Raw genomic sequence first — 18,271 nt, 5'->3', positions numbered from 1 at the left:
TACTAGAAGTGCAATGTGAAAGGATTTATAACTCCTATAGGATTTTTTTTTAATTATGCATGCTACAAATATGTTTTAGCACTTGATTTCAAGCTTAGAGTCAAAGTTTCATGCTTATTGCTACTGAGATATAATAGAAAGAACAGAAATTGTAACACATTACATCCAAACTTTGCAGGCAGTGCGTTCCACCCTGTTTATAAATTGCAGGCTGTATAAAACACAAATGAAAGAATGCAGGTTGCAGATCCCCAAGCGAAGATCTGATTAAGTAGTTTCTTTATAATGGTGTATATGACGGGCTGCTTTGTCCAGCCGTGTGCTCATTTGCCTATGCAACAGTTTAAAGGGGCAGTACCTACACGCCTACACACTCCCAGTAGAACTGTTCCACAACACCTGGCCTCAACTTATCTCACAAATAATACCATGTATTCCATATAACTCTCAAGGGGTAGCTGCACATGTTCTAAATTCCATTGTAGAATTCTGCTATTTGGATATTTGCATTGGACCAAGGGTAATTATCAAGCTTTGTTCATCGCTCGGGACTATGAACACGTTCGGGCATCAACAGCAACACCACCACCTTCACCATCCTCCCCAGCCCACAGTAGCTTCTTTACAACCACCCAACGCACAGGACCTCCTTGATATGGCAGTCTACTGCGACAATCTCAGCGTCTTTCAACAAAATTTGCACCACCATCACCACACTCAGAGGCCAAGCAATCACGCCAACGTTTATGGACTTGCTGATTATACCTCTCCGACTGCCAACCCTTACCTCTGGCTCAATGGGACAGCCATGAACTCTTCTTCCTACTTATCTGGGCCAAATGGGGCAACATCTTACATGGCGTCCGGTTATAGTAATGGGCAGAGGCAGTTCCTGTCTCCACCTTCGAACTTTGGAGGACCAGATTTAAGCTGGTTTTCTCTTTCCAGCCAGCAAGAACTGTTTAAAATGGTGCGACCTCCTTACTCATACTCGGCCCTCATTGCCATGGCCATCCAGCAAGGACCAGAAAAGAAACTGACTCTTAGCCAGATTTACCAGTATGTGGCAGACAATTTTCCATTCTACAAGAAAAGCAAGGCAGGCTGGCAGAATTCCATTCGACACAACCTGTCATTGAACGACTGTTTCAAAAAGGTACCACGGGATGAGGATGACCCAGGTAAGACAGAAGGAGAAATTGTTCCCCATGATTTCCATCACAAAGAAGTTGCAACTTCTATGGTTCTGCATAAATGCAGTTCGTAAAAAGATCAGCTCCAAAGAAGCTGATTATATTTTGGAAGGCGAGGAAGAAAAACTTAAGTGAAAATATTACAACAATTCTTTTATTTTAGTTATAAAATTAAAACCAGTCTTTTTATTGTGGAAAGTGGGGCGAGTGTTACAGACGCGTTTCACTGAAAAGTATCCCTCTTTTGGCATCTGAAAATATGGCAACCTGATGAGGGCATAGATAACTGCATTGTCATTGAAGGTGTCAGAAGCTTGCCCCCCCCCCCCCCCCAACATTTGGCTCATTCAGTTGGTTGCTGTTGTTTTTGCTGTGTGTGTGTCCACATACAGTCCTGTCGTTACACAGTTTTAGCCAATTTTATAACGTTTCCTGACTCAGCATCAAGTTGATCAAGAGTTGTTTATTTGCACTTCCTATGTAACTTGCAGCTGACACCGAAGAATTTAATTTCAGGTACTCCAAAACAGGAAATAATTAAAAAAGTCCCATTTTAGTTGCATGACCTACATGTATAGCTGAATGTGTCCATCCATAAAGAATAAAACCTAACCATTATATTTAATGGAGACAGGAGTCAGAAATAGTTGGTGAGGGGACAAATTTGGTAGGAGTTGCTTTCCACATTCACCTTACACGTTATCTTGCTTTAAACTAAACACCCATAGAACATCTTCTGCAAGTACACTGTACGTATTTTTAATTATGCACACAGGAAGTACTGTCTGTATGTTTTGCATGTACTATGTATTTAGTATTGGACTAATCATCACTTTATTTTGTTACTTGACAGTATTTAATCATCCGTGTTATTTGAGTTGTATGGTATTGCTGTTTAGGGACCAGGTCTTTACTGAAAAGTGGCAGTGGACCAGTCCACCTATCATCTAACTGGTAAGCAAATGGCAAATTAATAATGTGTATTATTATATGACCACAAGTATTTGTTCTTCACTTACAGGTAAAGGAAATTACTGGACACTGGACCCAAACTGTGAAAAAATGTTTGATAATGGCAATTTCCGACGAAAAAGGAAAAGAAGATCAGATAATTTAAGTGGCCTGAGAAGTACACAAGAAGGACTGCAGAGTGTCAAACACGTGGATGGCAATGAAAGATCAGAAGAGGCATCAATGGATATATCACATGTGATGCAAGGGTCGGCTCTCCAGGAAGTCCATAATTCCTCCCCTGTAAACCTCAGGGAGCCTAAGCCATCCACAGCTACAGCACAAGAACCCCAGGAAAGTCAATGCCTCACGAATTTTGTCTCTAACATGACTGCATTAATCAATGGAAGCAACAACAGACAGCTGTCTGGAGGACTCTCTGGGGATTTGCCAGTCCAGGCCAGATCTCATGTATTAGGACTAAGCTCTCACAATTCTTTTTATAACCTAGATGTGAACCCTCAGTTTCAAAACAGACTGGGCTATTACTCATCTGGTCAGCAAAACAGGGTACTCAACAATTTCAGTGTCAGTTTGATTAACAACAGAGAAGGAACAGAAGTTTGAACAAGTAAATCTTCCATGTGTTGACTAATTGTTTCCGTATGGGCCAGGTTGATCAGAATAATTTAATTAGCTGGTAATTTTTTCAACCAAGCCTCATATTTCTTAAGACTTTATATGCCGTACAGATCTCAGCATCCAGTTTGGTTATACCAGATGGGAAAAATCACGGTCATTTGTTTATACACCCTATTTCACGGGACTTAGAAAAAAAACGGGGGCAGCGCAGTGATGCGGCGGTTAGCGTTGTAATCTCAGAGCAAAAAGTTCTCCGGTTCAGCTGGGGTGCCTTCTATGCGGAGTCTGTATGTTCTCCCTGGGTTGCTGTGGGTATCCTCCGGGTGCTCTGGCTTCATCCCACATTACAAAAACGCGCGCCTGGAGCGTTTCTCCCCGGGCTTCCGCCGAAAATGGGATCAGTCCCAGTCGGTCTTTCCCGGTAAATAAACATTTGACTAATAATACACTGTCAATGTTTTCTGATGTTATTTTTATTTATGTGCAGATTAGGTGTAGATATTAACTAAGACTCATTTAATTATGGTTTGTCACATTAATTTCATAAAGTGTTGGACAGTTACATGCCTCAGAAATATTTTGTTTTTAAAGTTTAATCTTGTGATGAACAGTATGAGCGTTCATTGTGTAAAATGAAACTGTATAATGTCTTTTTGTATTGAAATTTTTATACTGAAATTAAAATGTTTTAGTGTAGCTGGCTTCTGTTTAGTTCTTATAATACTGTAAAAGATATCAAACTATGCTAACAAAAATAAAAAAAAAAATCAGTCTAAATTTCCGGCTTTACCACAAAGTTCATTTTTGGCAAACAGAAAAAGAGAAATCAGAACTCCAAGCACTAACGCAAATATATTGAGAAGAAAAAATGGTGGTGTATCTATATAATGCCATGATGATTGTATGGGAGACATCTGTTCCATAAAATGAGTTTAATATTAGAATGACTTATTAGAGCTCTTTAATAATAAAAGTAAACGATTTTAGTATACTGCTGTCATGAAAACACAAGTAACTTTCATATTACATGATGTCCTGTAACATGAGTATTCAAAGAACTTTATAAACTGATAATAAGATAGACGGAGGCAAATGAACGGGATACAAAAACATTACTTGTGCAGAGAGAGATGTGACTATTTTTCAATTCCTGCCTGCCTGCGTGTCTTTTTATGTCAGTTTCATGTCATACTACATATGAGAGAGGAGACAACTCATAAAGTCAGTGGAAGAAGACTGTTGCTATTAATTAGGCTGAGGAACTTCTATATAAAACAGACTTTTATTGCAATGAAATGTATTAGGTTAATGGACATTGTACTTTCTTAAAAAAAAATATATATATATATATATATATATATATATATATATATATATATGTATATATATATATATATATATATATATATATATATATATATATATATATATACACATACATACATACACACATGTATATATACTGTTTTAATGTAAATTCAAGAACTTGATCATTATGTTCTGCTGAGTGGAAAGACACAACATATTAAATCAGCATAATTAATTTAAAATATCTTTTTAAGTAAAGACAAGTTCTTGAATGAAAGTGACCTAAAAAAACTTGCAATCACATTCATTAATACTGCCATTACTAAAAGTGTCCTTGGTCATTATAAACACTCAATGCACATCGTGTCTCTGCTTTTATTGGATAACTAGAAAAGGGGGATGAAACAATTGCAAATAATGGGTTGTGTCACTTTCAGTTCTGCTGAACAAAGCTGTTTGACTGTATTATTTAAATAGAACATTTATTTTAATGGACATGCTAAGAAAGTCTTAATGTTAACAATCTGCTTTACTTCATGTGTCATATCCTAGAGTATTTTACCTTGTGTTTTTATCCCGTGCAATAAGTTTGGGCATAGTCAAGTATTTTTTTTTTTAATTTCTTACAACATAGCTTCCCATGAGCAAAACATAGGCTTTACACAAACACAGTACTGTGTATCGCCTGCAGTGACCTAGCTTATTATGGTGTTTCTATAAACTGAAAGTCATAGTCTTCCTGCTCCTAACATCTGTTGTTGATTAGACCTTATGGTCTGACATCATTAAATACTTTATACATTTTAATTCATACTTGGATGGAAAACAATTTACTGAGTCACAAATTTTACTGGAGGTGTGGAAAACCAGCAGGTTAGAGACTTGTTAAAGGTCTTAGTGCTAGCAGACTGTATTTAGAGGAAATAAAGACAAGACATGAACTAAGCTTTTTAGGCTGTAGTGCTTTCGAGAAATCTTATCTATTAGCAGTCAAGTCAAAATTAAAACACATATGAAGCCATCTACATGTGTATGACTAAGCATGGATTGTGATTGTGTGTCTGTGGGTTTGTGTGTATGCAAGTTATTCACTTTGTATAACCAGCTTTGTTTTCATAATATTCTGTTAATTTCTACCAAGATTCTATTGACTGGCTGCAGTATGGTATAACATATTTAATCCCCTGTATATCTATATAAACATGCACATGTTTCTGTATATGCATGTATCTGTCTATATGTTTATCACCATTCTGACATTTTCTGTATGTGTACGTATAATATTATATTATATCATGCCAAACATTTTTGATCGACTAACAAGATGATTGACAGGTGAGCAAGAGTGCACAATTCTCAGGGTAGGGGAATATGTCTCTTAACCATTATTGTTTGATTTCAGAGTTAGTATATATAATTAGCAGGGATTCAGGGGGTGTAGGGGGCTTGCCTCCTGCAAAAACTTTGTTTTAAATTATTTTCAGTTTTACAGGTTTTGCATTCGCTGAGATTGTTGATCAGCGCATGTGTAGTAGTGTCAGTTTTGCAAAGTAGTCTTTCTTGTTGACTTTGTAAACTTTGATCTTTAAGTGTTTTGATATATGTATATATATATATGTATATATATATATATATATATATATATATATATATATATATATATATAAACACACAATCAAAATCTAACTATAAAACAATTTGACTAAACAGCATTTCATTTTTTTAATTTTTCTGACAAGATTTTGAAAAATTAACTTTAGATGTTTAATAGTTACCTTTCAACTAAAACTCTCTACATGCAGTTTGTGAAGACTGTACATACTGTACTTTTACTTTCTAGAAACCTGACACTTTGTGAAAGTGGCCATATATCTGCATTTATTTTGTTTATTTTATTTTAGAGTTTGTATTTACTTATAACAGAAAGCCTACCCAGGAAAAACATGTATTTTTTCTTTGAACATTCCTGTTTTTTGTAAAATAATGGAAGTCAAATGAGACTTCACCCATCCACCCATCCATATATGCATCTATTATTTTCTAAATAATTTGCACACTGAATAAAATAGACTAGCTGGACAAGTACACTGCTACAGTGTGTGTAGCTAAGACACATGAGATATTTATGTATAGTTAATTTTATATTAATGTTCACATAGCTATGATCCATTATCATTCTGAAGTAATGCATGAAAAATAACACATGACAGCAAATGTTTTATAATTTTTGGAAAGATGTTGGAACTGTGATTACTGTGGAAAGTTAAATATATGGCATACATCATTCTAAGGCAACAGTTTTTTTTGAGACACAGCAAAGACAAATCACAGTGTTTAAAAAAAGAAGAATGCATTCCTTCTAATGACAAAAATCAGAACTAAAGGTAAGAGGAAAGAAAACGAACAACACTTAAACACAATATAAGTACTACACATTTTTAGAATATGAGGAAATAAAGGTCACCTGAATACCTTGGTGTAAGAGCAGTATAATAAGGTGTGGCCTAGCACATGGGAGTGCAGAAAAGAATGTAAATACCTATAGGGACCCTATTAGTGTATCATATGCTGTGCAAGCTCATGTCTGTCTGATGTGTATTAATTATATTGCCATTTGTTTATGTTACTAGAGATTTCCTTCCTGCGAAAGCTCTGATAATAGGTAGGGTCCCAGCAGATCAGACAGGTTGGTACAAAAGGACTCGCTAATTAACTGACAAAAAAAAAACAAATAGGTATAAAACATGTTTGCTGTATGACCACCAGTTACTACAGTCAAAAAGTGAAGTGTACTAATCTGTAAAATCCATTCTTTAGTTATTCAAATGCTGTATACACTTTTTTATTGCCTTCTCCACACTTGCTAACTATCAGAGATGCTGTTTGCTATTAACAACCATTCAACCTCTGTGATTATGGAAGAACATATCTAATCTAAGCAGCTAATTGAGGGTATTTTGCTTTATAGGTTCATAGGTTTGTAGGTGTGTACTAGGATAGCTGCCCTTGAAGGCCATTTTAAGCCATGCCAATTTAGCTTTTTCTGCTCAAATTAACCTGTCCCATTTGGTTACAGACTGACCTTACCCATCCCATGATTAGTAATGATATATTACCCTTAATTAGAATAACTGGGATCATACCATAGGTAATTTGAAGGGGTCCATGCATAGGATAAAGCATTTATTAGCTGCCTCCATTTATTAGTAGTACAGGGGCAGTCCTGGGGTACATTTTCTGTTTCCCATTCATAGATCTAAGTTGTGCTTGAATATGGACAGGGATGATCTTTGTTTTATGTGGATAGGGAGTCTGTTCCAGAGCAGTGGTATCCTCTGCAAGATATACTTATGCCTGCAAATCATTCTGTTGATGTTGCAGAAGAAATTTGGATCCTTACACTGAGTATTTCTGGTGCCATTTGACTTGCTGATGTGCAGTAACTCCATTAGTAATGGGTCAGAGGATGCCTTGTATGCCAGATACAGGTAATCTCTTAGCAGTCTGTAGGATACCGAGTACAGAGACAGGGTTTTAAGTTGGTGTTTGTAGCACATTTTGTTTAGGCCTTGTATCTTTTTGGTAATGTATCTCTGTGGGTATTCCAGTTGTTGCACATGTCTGAACAGATGCATGCCAAAGGGGGCATTATATTCAATGGCAGGCCTAATGAGGGCTGAGTAAAGGGGGACAATGACATCCCTAGATCTTGACACAATCCATTTCTTTATAAGCTGTGCAACACAGAAGGACTTTTTTAAAACAATGGACACATGTTTGTTGAAAGTTAGGTCACTTTCCACATAAGTTCTCAAATCCCAAACAACTAGGTCAAAAGTAGGTGGCAAATAGGAGAGATACCACCACAGAATCCTGGTCGACTCCACTGGTCCCTTTGTAGAGGTAACTGCTTCTGTTTTAATTATCTGCATCCTACCTGTAAGCTAGTTAGCAATCCAGCAAGTGACACAGGGGTTTATTCCCAGTTTATTTTTCTACTATGCTTGATTAGAGAATGGTGTCAAAAGCTTTGGGTACGTTGAGGTATGTGGTGTGTACAATTTTGCCTTGATCCACTGTTCACCCTTTGGTGACCTTTTCAAAAAAATCTACCAGTTTGACTAAGAATGACCTGGCCTTGATAAATCCAAACTAAGAAGGGTCAGTGTTTGGAGGTTCCCTATGTCTTGTTTGAGTAGTACCATAAGTCGTCTTTCCATGGCTCTGCACGTAAAGCTGGTCAGACGTATGCATCTGTAATTGCCTGGGTCTGTGGAAGGTCCTCCCTTATGAAGCACAATGACTGCAGATATTGTCCATTCAACTGGGACAAAACCTGTACAAAGGCTGAGACTGAACAGTATTGGTAGGGGTGTGACTAAATCATGCTTCCTGCTAAGTAAGGGATATTATCAGTACTCATCAGTGCAGTACTTTTAACTTTTGATAGCACTTTTAGGATATGGTCTTGTGTAACAGCTGGAGGTGAGCCTTTTTCAGGTATATCTTGTGGAGAAAAACATAGGGGGGGGGTAAAGTTAAGGGACCAGTATTTTGCTACATCTTCACCTTCAGCAGAGCTAATATCATTCAGAATCACCTCAGTGAGTTGTCGTGTTGTGCTTTTGAGATTACGAGTACAACTAAAAATGCCTTGTGATTGCCTTTGGCTTGGTAGCTATTTTACTCTCAAACTTGGCTTTGGTAGACTTGATTAAGCTCCTGAGTTTGTTACACTGACAAGGGCTCTACCATTCTAGGAATTACTCTTCTTGCTTTGGTCAAAATTCTTCTCCTTTTATTATAAAGTGTGTTGATATTATGGTTCTACCATGTGAGATTGTTTTTGGGGTTTGCCCTGTAAATCTTTAAACTGTCATTTGCCCTGTACATGTCCATAGTTAACCAAGGGGTTGGCATGGTATGAGCCTTTGAGAGAGTATGACACCTGCTTCTGCAAGTAGTATAACATGCTTCCTACAGACAATGTCCCCTATTCAATTCACGGTCTCCATTGTGATTAGAAGCAAAGTTTACTCTTTGGAAATGCACCACCCTGCCCCACAGAGAGAGAGAGAGAGATAAGCATACTTTGCTCTGTCACACCTTCCCTCTCATGACCAGAGCATCTACTGCTTGTTCTGCTATTTTATATCTAGGTCATAAGGCTTTTCATTCTGTACTACATAGATGGCTGGATTATTAAACCTAAGATACAGATGTTGATTTCCAAGTCTTTTTTTTCTGAGAAGAATGCTGCGTCTCATGGTGATGATATGTTATTAAAACATGCCTGCTTATATTTGGTGGGATAAATTACACTACAGAGATGTACATTTCTGAGAATCCACATTCTTTGGAATAGGCTTCCCATCCATGTGAAACAGAGCCATTCCCTAAACCTAGTCGAGTGTAACCTGGACAAATGTTTGGGAAACTGGAAATTCACTCCTGGTCTGACACCTATGTCTTTGGTGGACAAAGGCAGCCATTAAATCATGTCCTGAATAACATGCACCCCCTTAAAATAATCTCTAAGACACAATAACATATGGGAAAAAATGGGTTGTATGGCTTGGCTTATAAAGTGCCCAGTGGTTGTTAGACTAGTATACACCTATGAACATCTGATGAAGTTTATATATCATAGCACATATTTCCAGTTGGCCATAGGAACAAAGAATGCTATATTGTTTTCCCAGATACTCAGGAACTAAGAAGGGACAATATTAGTTATTAGAAGAGTATGTATGTACTTCAGCAGGCATTCCACCAGAGAATGTAGGAAACATATAATAAAAGAAGCAATAACAATACATTGCCACAAAGTTAGTGATTATAATGTATGGAGCTTAACCCCATAAATGAAAGAAAATGCAACATAACTTGCTGTTAAGCATCAAATATCACAGAAATTCCACATATTCTTATTCAAAAGTTTTAAATCTTCTGATCCAAAAATAATCACACAAGACACTGTTTGATACAAATTTACATTATAATGCAAAGTTATATTCAGATATTAATATTTCATTTGTCTGATTACAAAGCAAAGCAGCTGATCTCATCTGCCCTTTTAGTGCATTTAATATTTTAGCTTCCTACATCCTTCCCTTCTATTTTACCATTTTCACCTGCTCCATATATGCTTGAATGCCTTCATTGGCTAACTTCCTACCACCAATTTTGTAGTTTAGTTTATGGGTCCTCCATCATTTTTGAGAGAATGCACTTTTACAACTCCAAAGAATTTCTGGCCCCTACAGTCTGCTGCTTGTGTCTCTTCCCCACCTGTCCTATTTAGCATGACACAAACATCTCCACAGCATACTCTTGTGCACATGTCATCTTCTGTTCAATCTCTAGTGAGAAATGCTCCAACTACTCTAATATTGGCTGTGTTCTTCGCCCCTCCATCCCTCATACCATTGTAGTGGCTATTAGCTGGATGCCTGTAAGCAAAGTTATCTCTCTTTCTTTGTAAGTCTCCAGAACTCCATACAAAACTTAAGGTGTGACCAGATCAGGGTCTGATAGAAGGGAAATATTCCTTCTTGGCTTCAGATGATTGCCCATCTAATGACATAAATCATCATTGCATTTAATGCTACTGCCATCTCACTCTACTGTTGGTAATCTAGCCTAAGTGTGATCCTTTTCCTGATTTCATTGGCAACAGTTCATAACTTTTCAGCTGATAATTTGTATTTATTTATTAATCCTTTGTTGACCAGGTTAGGCCCATTAGACTAGTAGTCTATTTTCAGATGAGATCCAAGGTGGTATTTTTTACTACTAAGAGAAATAAGAAATATGGTCAGTGCATCAGGGAACTTACCCTACTCTTTGGAGCTGCTACATGGTGCCTGAGGAATCCTACAGCAGCAATAAAGAAGCATAACGGAAACAACAGCATACAGGTAGAGAGAAAATCCATGGAAAGTTTGGAGGTGGAAAGTGAAAATTTGGAGATAAATTTGTTCAATATGAAGGTTTGGAATTTAAATTAAGATTTCTGTGTGGTGGATGGTACAAATAAGTAGTGTTTAGCTATCTCCATGGAGAAGAAAGTAAGCAAGTCTGCTGAAGTGATGCAGATAACCGAACAGGTGCCAGAATGGCTTGCAGATGATGTTCTGTTAAAAATAATGGAGAAAAATGATCAAGGTGATAGTTCTGTTGTTTCATGAGGTGAGATGGCAGACAACGTTTTCTGAAGTGCTGATGATGGTAATGTGGAAAAGGTTCCAGGTGATGTGGCAGCAGAGAATGCAGCAGTTAAAACCTACTCATCAGTGACTGAAAATGAAAGAGAAAAGCAGCAACAAACTGAAAAGGTGTCTAGTTTTGTGGAGGCAGATAGTGCAGTAGTTAAAACTTAGGCAGCAGTGATAGCAGGCAAAAAGGGAGATCAGCAACAAACTGTAAGTAAAACTGTTTTTATAAAGAAAAGAAGACCAACTTTGAGAATAAGAACAAAAAAAGGACACATAGGCAGATATATATGGGACAATTTAATTGTTTTAGGTTTTAAAGCTCAAGAAATTCAGTCTTGTATGCATATTGGGATAGTGACTTTTTATGACTTAACATTTGAAACAGGTGGCCTGATGATAACATTTCTGGAACTGTGTAAAAAAGGATTTTTATCCATGGAACAATTATTTGTTTTCTGTTAGTAACTTAAATGTAAAAAAATATGTTAATTTGCAGTTAAAAACTGATGAACTGGAAGAAGATATATTAAAACATGCATCCTGTGGCTGTATGAAACTATTGATAAATACTGTGAAAGTTAGAGATAATAGAAATGTACGGAATGGAGGGTGAATGTTAGAAACTGTTTTGTGTAAAAAGGGGACATATTTGGAAGGATTGTCAAGAGTAAATAGTAAATAACAAAAAGGAAGGTGAAAGGGAATATAACATACATGAGGAAGGACAACAAGAGGCTTGGGAAGAAGGTGATATAGGTGAAGGAGAAACTGTAGAAGAAGACAAATATATGGAGGGGAAAATAAGGGGAGAGAGACTGCATAAAGGAAGAAAGTTCGGGAGAAGGGATTGATACAAAGAGCTAGCTAGTGAAAAATCTAATTCTGTGGGTCAAGGATTATTTGTACATAAACCCAGGAAAAACATTCAGTTGGGGAAAGAGTAAAAATGAGAAAATGAACATTTACAAATATTTACCCTAAACTTAAAAAGAAGGAAGAGCAACAACCTACGAGTACTTTCAGAAAAGGTGAACAGTATTATTAACACTATTGGAAGAATACTGAAATGGTGTGCTTATTTGATGTGAATGCTACTCTGTTAGAGGATGTAAGAATCCTGACAAGTGAAGAATGACTACAAACAGAAAAATTGTGGGGTGGAAATATAATATGGAACTTAGTAAGGTAACATTATTCTGTAGCAGTTGTATTGTATATAAAAAACAATGAGAATATTAGATGTAATGTTAGTAAGGATAGAAAGGTTAACTCTTGTGGATGAGAGGTGGAGAGAACATGTTTATAGAATTATAGCATTATGTGCATATATAACTTGCAAGAAAAAAAGAGAAACTTTTTAATCAAATATTGGACTATGTGGTGATTTAACATGAAAATGTAAAAAGAAAGTTAAATATGTAAAAAAAAAAAATACAGGAAGCGATAAAATGTGGTAAACTGTCCATGTGGAACATAAGTCAATGGACTTATAGAAGGGGGTCACGTGGATCTAAAACTGATTCTTGCATTATCATAAGGTTTGAAGGTGATACAGCTGAGATGAGGTTTTCAGGCCATTTAGCAATATGAATGGAGGTGATTGAAGAAAGGGAATATATTAACATATTAAATGGGATAAAAGAATAAATGAGAGATTATGAGATGAATTGAGGAGGGGAAAGGATGATATAACCATGAAGGAGATCTATAACAACTAGTCTGAATGGTGGATTTAATTTAAAAAGTATATTTTTTTAGTGGCAGGATGATGTAAGAAAGGTAGAGTAGTAAAGTATGGGGAAAATGTGTAGAAATGTATTACATAACTTAGAGAATACTATGATATGGAAAATGAAATATATAAAAGAAACTGGGAAAAAATTAAGGCCTTACTATTCAGGCAGGAATGTTATTTACAAGGGAGAAAGGAGGAGGTATCTGCATATTTGGGTAAAATAGTAAAGATGGATATTAATATAAGGGGGGTAATTAAAAATGTAAAAAGAGAGGTAAAAAGAACATAATAACAAGTTATGAATATTGTAGTACAGCATGTGGAAAATATTTATACGAGTAAAAAGAAGGAACACAAGAGAGAATAGAAAGTAAAAAAAATATAGAACAAGTTAAGGAAAAATTTGAAAAATAAATTACTATTAGTGAATTGCATGTGTACTTAGGAAAGTAATTATTGATACAGTATGAGGCCAAAATGATATAGGACATGGAATGTACAAAAAACTAGTGGCTTGACAGAGTATTTTGTAAATGTACTGAATGAATGATTGAAGTGTTTGTTTATGAAGAGTCATGTACGTTCGTATTATAAGAAGAATGGACTAATAATGGACACCCATCACACTAAATAACACAGATGATAATATTTTTATGATAATACTACAGAGGAGAATAGAAGGAAGGATGAGGTATATTATGGAAAAAGTATATATACCATAAAGGGGATGGGATGCATACCTCTCAACTTTTTAGAGCAAAAAAATCTGAACAAAGCCATAAATAATGGGGGACAAAGGCCCCAAAATAGGTACAGAATTTTAAATATTGCTTTTACAAACTTATAAATTTGATAGAATAACAGGTTTTGCATTAGCATGAATTTTCTGAAGGGTATGAATTCTGAAACTCAAATGTCTGGTATTATTTTTTTGGCTTCAATTTGTAATGATTTGTCAGTGATTTGCCAGAAAAACACATTTTTTTTTTGAAAAATGGACCAAAAATGTGAGGCAAAAATCTGAACAATTTGTGAAAATCTATACAACTGAGAGGTATGAGGGGATGTAAAAAATGTTACTGGCTGTGAGAAAAAACTGTGGATGACATTTTAAGTAGAAGGGAAGATGCAAAATTTATGGTAGGTTATATTACCAAGCATTTGATACAGTATGACATGATGCTTTGTGGGATGTTAGAAGTATGGAACAGGTAATAGAATTAGGACAGTGTGTATGTCAGTGTATCATAATAATAGTATGAGAATGTTTGAATGGGTGGCTGAATAAAGAAATATGCATAAAGTGTGGTATAAGATAAAGATGTCCCACGAGTAGAATATTGTTTGCACTGGTACTGAAAGTGATAGTAAGTGAAATAGCATATAAAATGAAAGATGACAGATATGTGATACAAAATGTGGTAGTGCTTCCACAAGTTTTGACATATGCAGATGATATAGCTGTAGTTGCTAAGAACAAAATATAGATGATGGAAGTGTGGGTTTCTTTGAATGGATGCTTAAAGGAAATGGCAATGACCTTGAATAAAGATACAAGTAAGGGTCTGTATGATGTGCTGAAAACTGAATGTATGAGGTGTCTTTGCTAGGGAAAAAATTGGGAAAAATTATGTAGTTATGATACAATGTGAGGATATGATAAAAGAAATGAAAGAAATATGTCTTCTGTGAAGGACATATAAATTAGAATTCAGGAAAAAAGGTTTAAAGGTTTATCTGGTGAGTTCTGTATTAATGGGAAAAATTACATATACGGCAAATGTTTATATAATCCCACAAAAGTATGACAAGAAATTGTGCATTTGGTGTTTTCTTTCATACAGAGTTCAATATTAAACTCATTGGAAAGAGGTGTGTTGTATATGACTGAAGATCAAAGGGGATTGGAGTTAGAAAATCCAGTTTATTCTGCTCCTTTAAACTTGTATAGAGTATTAAATTAGCTAAATATAGAAAATTAGAAATTAAAAGTGACAATGTTTAAATATAAGTACAACAAGATCTGGGAGATGATGATAATAGGAAAAGGAGAAAAAGAATATATAAGTGAAGAGATTAAAAATTACCCAAAAAATATACCAAAATGGAAATAAAAACTGCTGATACAGAGAAAGATAGAAAGATTTGGTGTAATAATGTGATAAAACATTATTATTATGTAAATCCATGAGAAAATTTACCAGAAGTGAGTAAAGTTATTGTAGACAGGAAAAAGTGGTTTACCAAGACAGTAGTGTGTCAGGATTTCCTATGGAGTCTAGTAGCAAATAAGTTACCAGTAAAGGAGAATATACCATCTAAAAAGCGAGTTGAAACAGCGTGTTTATTTTGATGGGAGGAAGAAAAAACAGAACAAGTTTTTTGAAATGTAAAAGAGTGGTGAAACTCTGGAAAATGTGGTGCGAATATTAATTACATAAACAATATAGATATGAATATGATTATGCCTGGATATAAGAAGAATATGAGAAAAGGGTAGATAAGAATCTGTTTTATGCAATATGATTTATTTGGAATGAAAGAACAAATTAAATTTTGTTTAATGGAAAGTAGATTTTGGCAGATATATTGTGAAAAATTAGGTTATAGCTGTAGAAAAAGGAGTGGAGCTCAATTATAGAAGAATAACAATGAAGATGTTATTTTAAAAATGATGAACAGTAAAAAAAGATATGTATACACATGCTTGTAAAAATGTAAATAATGTGTTTTTTATGTTGTGTAAAATAAAGGGCCCCTACTCTTTTCAACAGGTGTCATGGGAACCTTTACATCCACCTCGGCTACCACCAACTCAAGCAGATGGACCTCACTTTAATGTCTCATCTGAAGGATGACACAAGTGCAGGACCCCACTGATATTGCAGTATCAGTAACCAAAGGATTCTACACTAAAGGTGAGTTTGCTACCTGTTATGCCACAGACACTGCATACCATGGTTGCTTAGGGCCATCTACAGACTTTTGTGTGTCTATACGAAACCTTAGATGTCATCTTTCTGATTGCTAAATCATGTGCTACAAACAAGCACCTTTTTTAAACTTTTCTCCATTCCACTCCATATTCACTGAAGAGTACCAGAGGGAGGATTATCCCCTACAGTACCAAAATGGTCACTTTGCTTATTTCTGATATTGTCCATGTCAGCATAGTTCTCAATACTACCCTGCAACCATATCAAAATCAATTTCTTCAGTCTTCATCCTGCCTTCAAACCCATACAAATCATATCAACATGGGCTTCCCTGTCAAATTCCTCTGCATCTCAGTTGTATAACCAGAGAAGGTCCTACTGGCAGTTCATAGTAGCAGTCAGTATTTGTCCTAGAGATTATTGTCCTTTTTCCTCATCAGGATTTGTCCATGACCTCCCTGCTTACCTTGTTAGGTCATAGGCCTATAGTTTCCTAGATGTTTCATATTCTCCTCACACAAGTACATTTTCTTAATTTTCACTACAAATGAAATTTTTTCACTGGGCAATTATAGGTAGATGATCACTGTCAGAGAGCTCTTCTAGGGTGTAAGCTAGACTTTTGAGGACCCAGGGAAGAAGCTCATCTAGTTCGTACGCCCATCCTATATTTGACATCTGTTTCCCTACATGTTCTGCCACTATATCTTGGAGAGTATTCACTGTAGTTCCTACTCTGCTATTTTTCTGTTTCAGCCTAGTAACCCCCAGTATCTTTCCTCCCAGGGACAAGAGTCAAAGTATTCATTCAGTATTACTGCTTTTTCTGTCTTCATTGTTCTTTTTCCCACCTGTGCTCACTTAAGACAAAATGCCTCTTCCATATTCCTTATTGTAATGCACCCAAAAAGGCTTTGCTCACCTTCTTGACCCCTTTTTGATATCATTATTGACTTGTACCTTTGCCATCTTTATATTCTTTATAACCCCTCAATTTAACTTCTTAGGAAATGCTTCCTAACCTTCATCTCAATCTCTTTCTCCCTCTCTCTTTCATCTCTTAAAGTTCAAATGTTTGCACAAGTCACTATAATCATATTCTTATATAGCCTTATTTACTTTTCTTTATCCATTGTGTCTCTTTTGAAGGCCATACCCATAGGCCTCAGTGTTGCATCTCTGTTCTATTGTCATAATTTGCTCTTCTCTTAACTTAGTTAAGGTATCATAGCTCATCTTTGACTTTCTCTCCAATTAAATCTTCAGCTGTCCTCTGAGAACTTTCATATAGTCATCTTTACATCTCTGTTTTAACCTTCTCTCCACTCTATGCCACATACTTTCATGGCCATTGCTTTCTAATGGTGCTTTTACTATGGCATCCCTTATCCCTCCAGCTTGGTTAGTATCATAAACCAAACCAGCTGTATGATATTAGTGAATTTCTTTAGAAGCATTATAAATTTCTATCCCTTTTATGGAAGCCTCACACAAAACAAATGAATACCTTATTGTCCATGGCATCAATCACCTCCTACACCATCCTAAATTTAGCTGTCTGAATCTTCCAGTCTACTGCAAAAAGATTAAAATTGCCAGTAAGAATATTTTACCACTTACTCCCTACTCGTTTAGCCTAGTCATCAATCTTTCATCCTCCGAACTTGATGCATTATGGATCTGAAATGTTGTACCCTTCCCCTTCCCAAGGAGGCATCTCATCTGTCCAGATTTTTGCCTCATATCTTTTGGTCTGTTTTTCAAAACAATTATGGTTTTCTGGCAAATCAGATAGCATTGAAGTCACTTAATAATGAAATAGATTTGAGTTTCAGATTTTATATCCTTCAAAAGTGCATGCTAACATAAAACATGTTATTCTAACAACTTTGTACATTTATAAGAGTAAGACTTAAAATCTGTCCCTGTTTCCATGCCTTTGACTCCCAATTATTTTAGGCATTGTACAGATTTCTTGCACTAAGAGGTTGAAAGGTATGTTCCTGTGTCACTGTAACACTAATCATAGGGTTTAGACAACTGCCATTTCTGTGCTCTTGCATGGATTAGTGTTATGCCACTTCTCAAAACTTACAATTGGTACCATCTTTTCCACAAATAATTACCACTCTTCTCCACCCACCCCCTTGTCCTCTCTCTGCCATTACTAAACAAATTTTGCCATGGCACCTCAAAGTCACAGTACTGACAGTAAATGGCCTATGTCTCTGTGATACCAGCAATGCATCCATCAGTATTTTTATAAAAAGCCAATATGTGCTGATCCTG

General features: G+C 35.9%; 1 protein-coding gene across 1 annotated transcript; it reads left to right on the top strand.

The window, feature by feature from the left end:
* Nucleotides 1–415: 415 nt before the first annotated feature.
* FOXI2 (forkhead box I2) lies at nt 416–2,961 on the top strand. Its single transcript, XM_044055674.1, has 2 exons — nt 416–1,181; nt 2,215–2,961. The coding sequence occupies exons 1-2, from the start codon at nt 554–556 to the stop codon at nt 2,769–2,771; spliced, it is 1,185 nt and encodes a 394-aa protein (XP_043911609.1). The 5' UTR covers nt 416–553; the 3' UTR covers nt 2,772–2,961.
* Nucleotides 2,962–18,271: the final 15,310 nt, after the last annotated feature.

The sequence above is a fragment of the Protopterus annectens genome, chromosome 14.part0 (assembly GCF_019279795.1).
Source record: "Protopterus annectens isolate FY-2018-M chromosome 14.part0, PAN1.0, whole genome shotgun sequence".
NCBI classification, from domain to species: domain Eukaryota; kingdom Metazoa; phylum Chordata; order Ceratodontiformes; family Protopteridae; genus Protopterus; species Protopterus annectens.
This window is presented reverse-complemented; position numbering and strand designations above follow the sequence as displayed.

Coding starts and splice junctions, on each gene's coding strand:
- FOXI2 (XM_044055674.1), top strand. CDS start 554: ATGAACACGTTCGGGCATCAACAGCAACACCACCACCTTCACCATCCT. Junction 1,182..2,214: donor ACGGGATGAGGATGACCCAG/GTAAGACAGAAG, acceptor CTTCACTTACAG/GTAAAGGAAATTACTGGACA.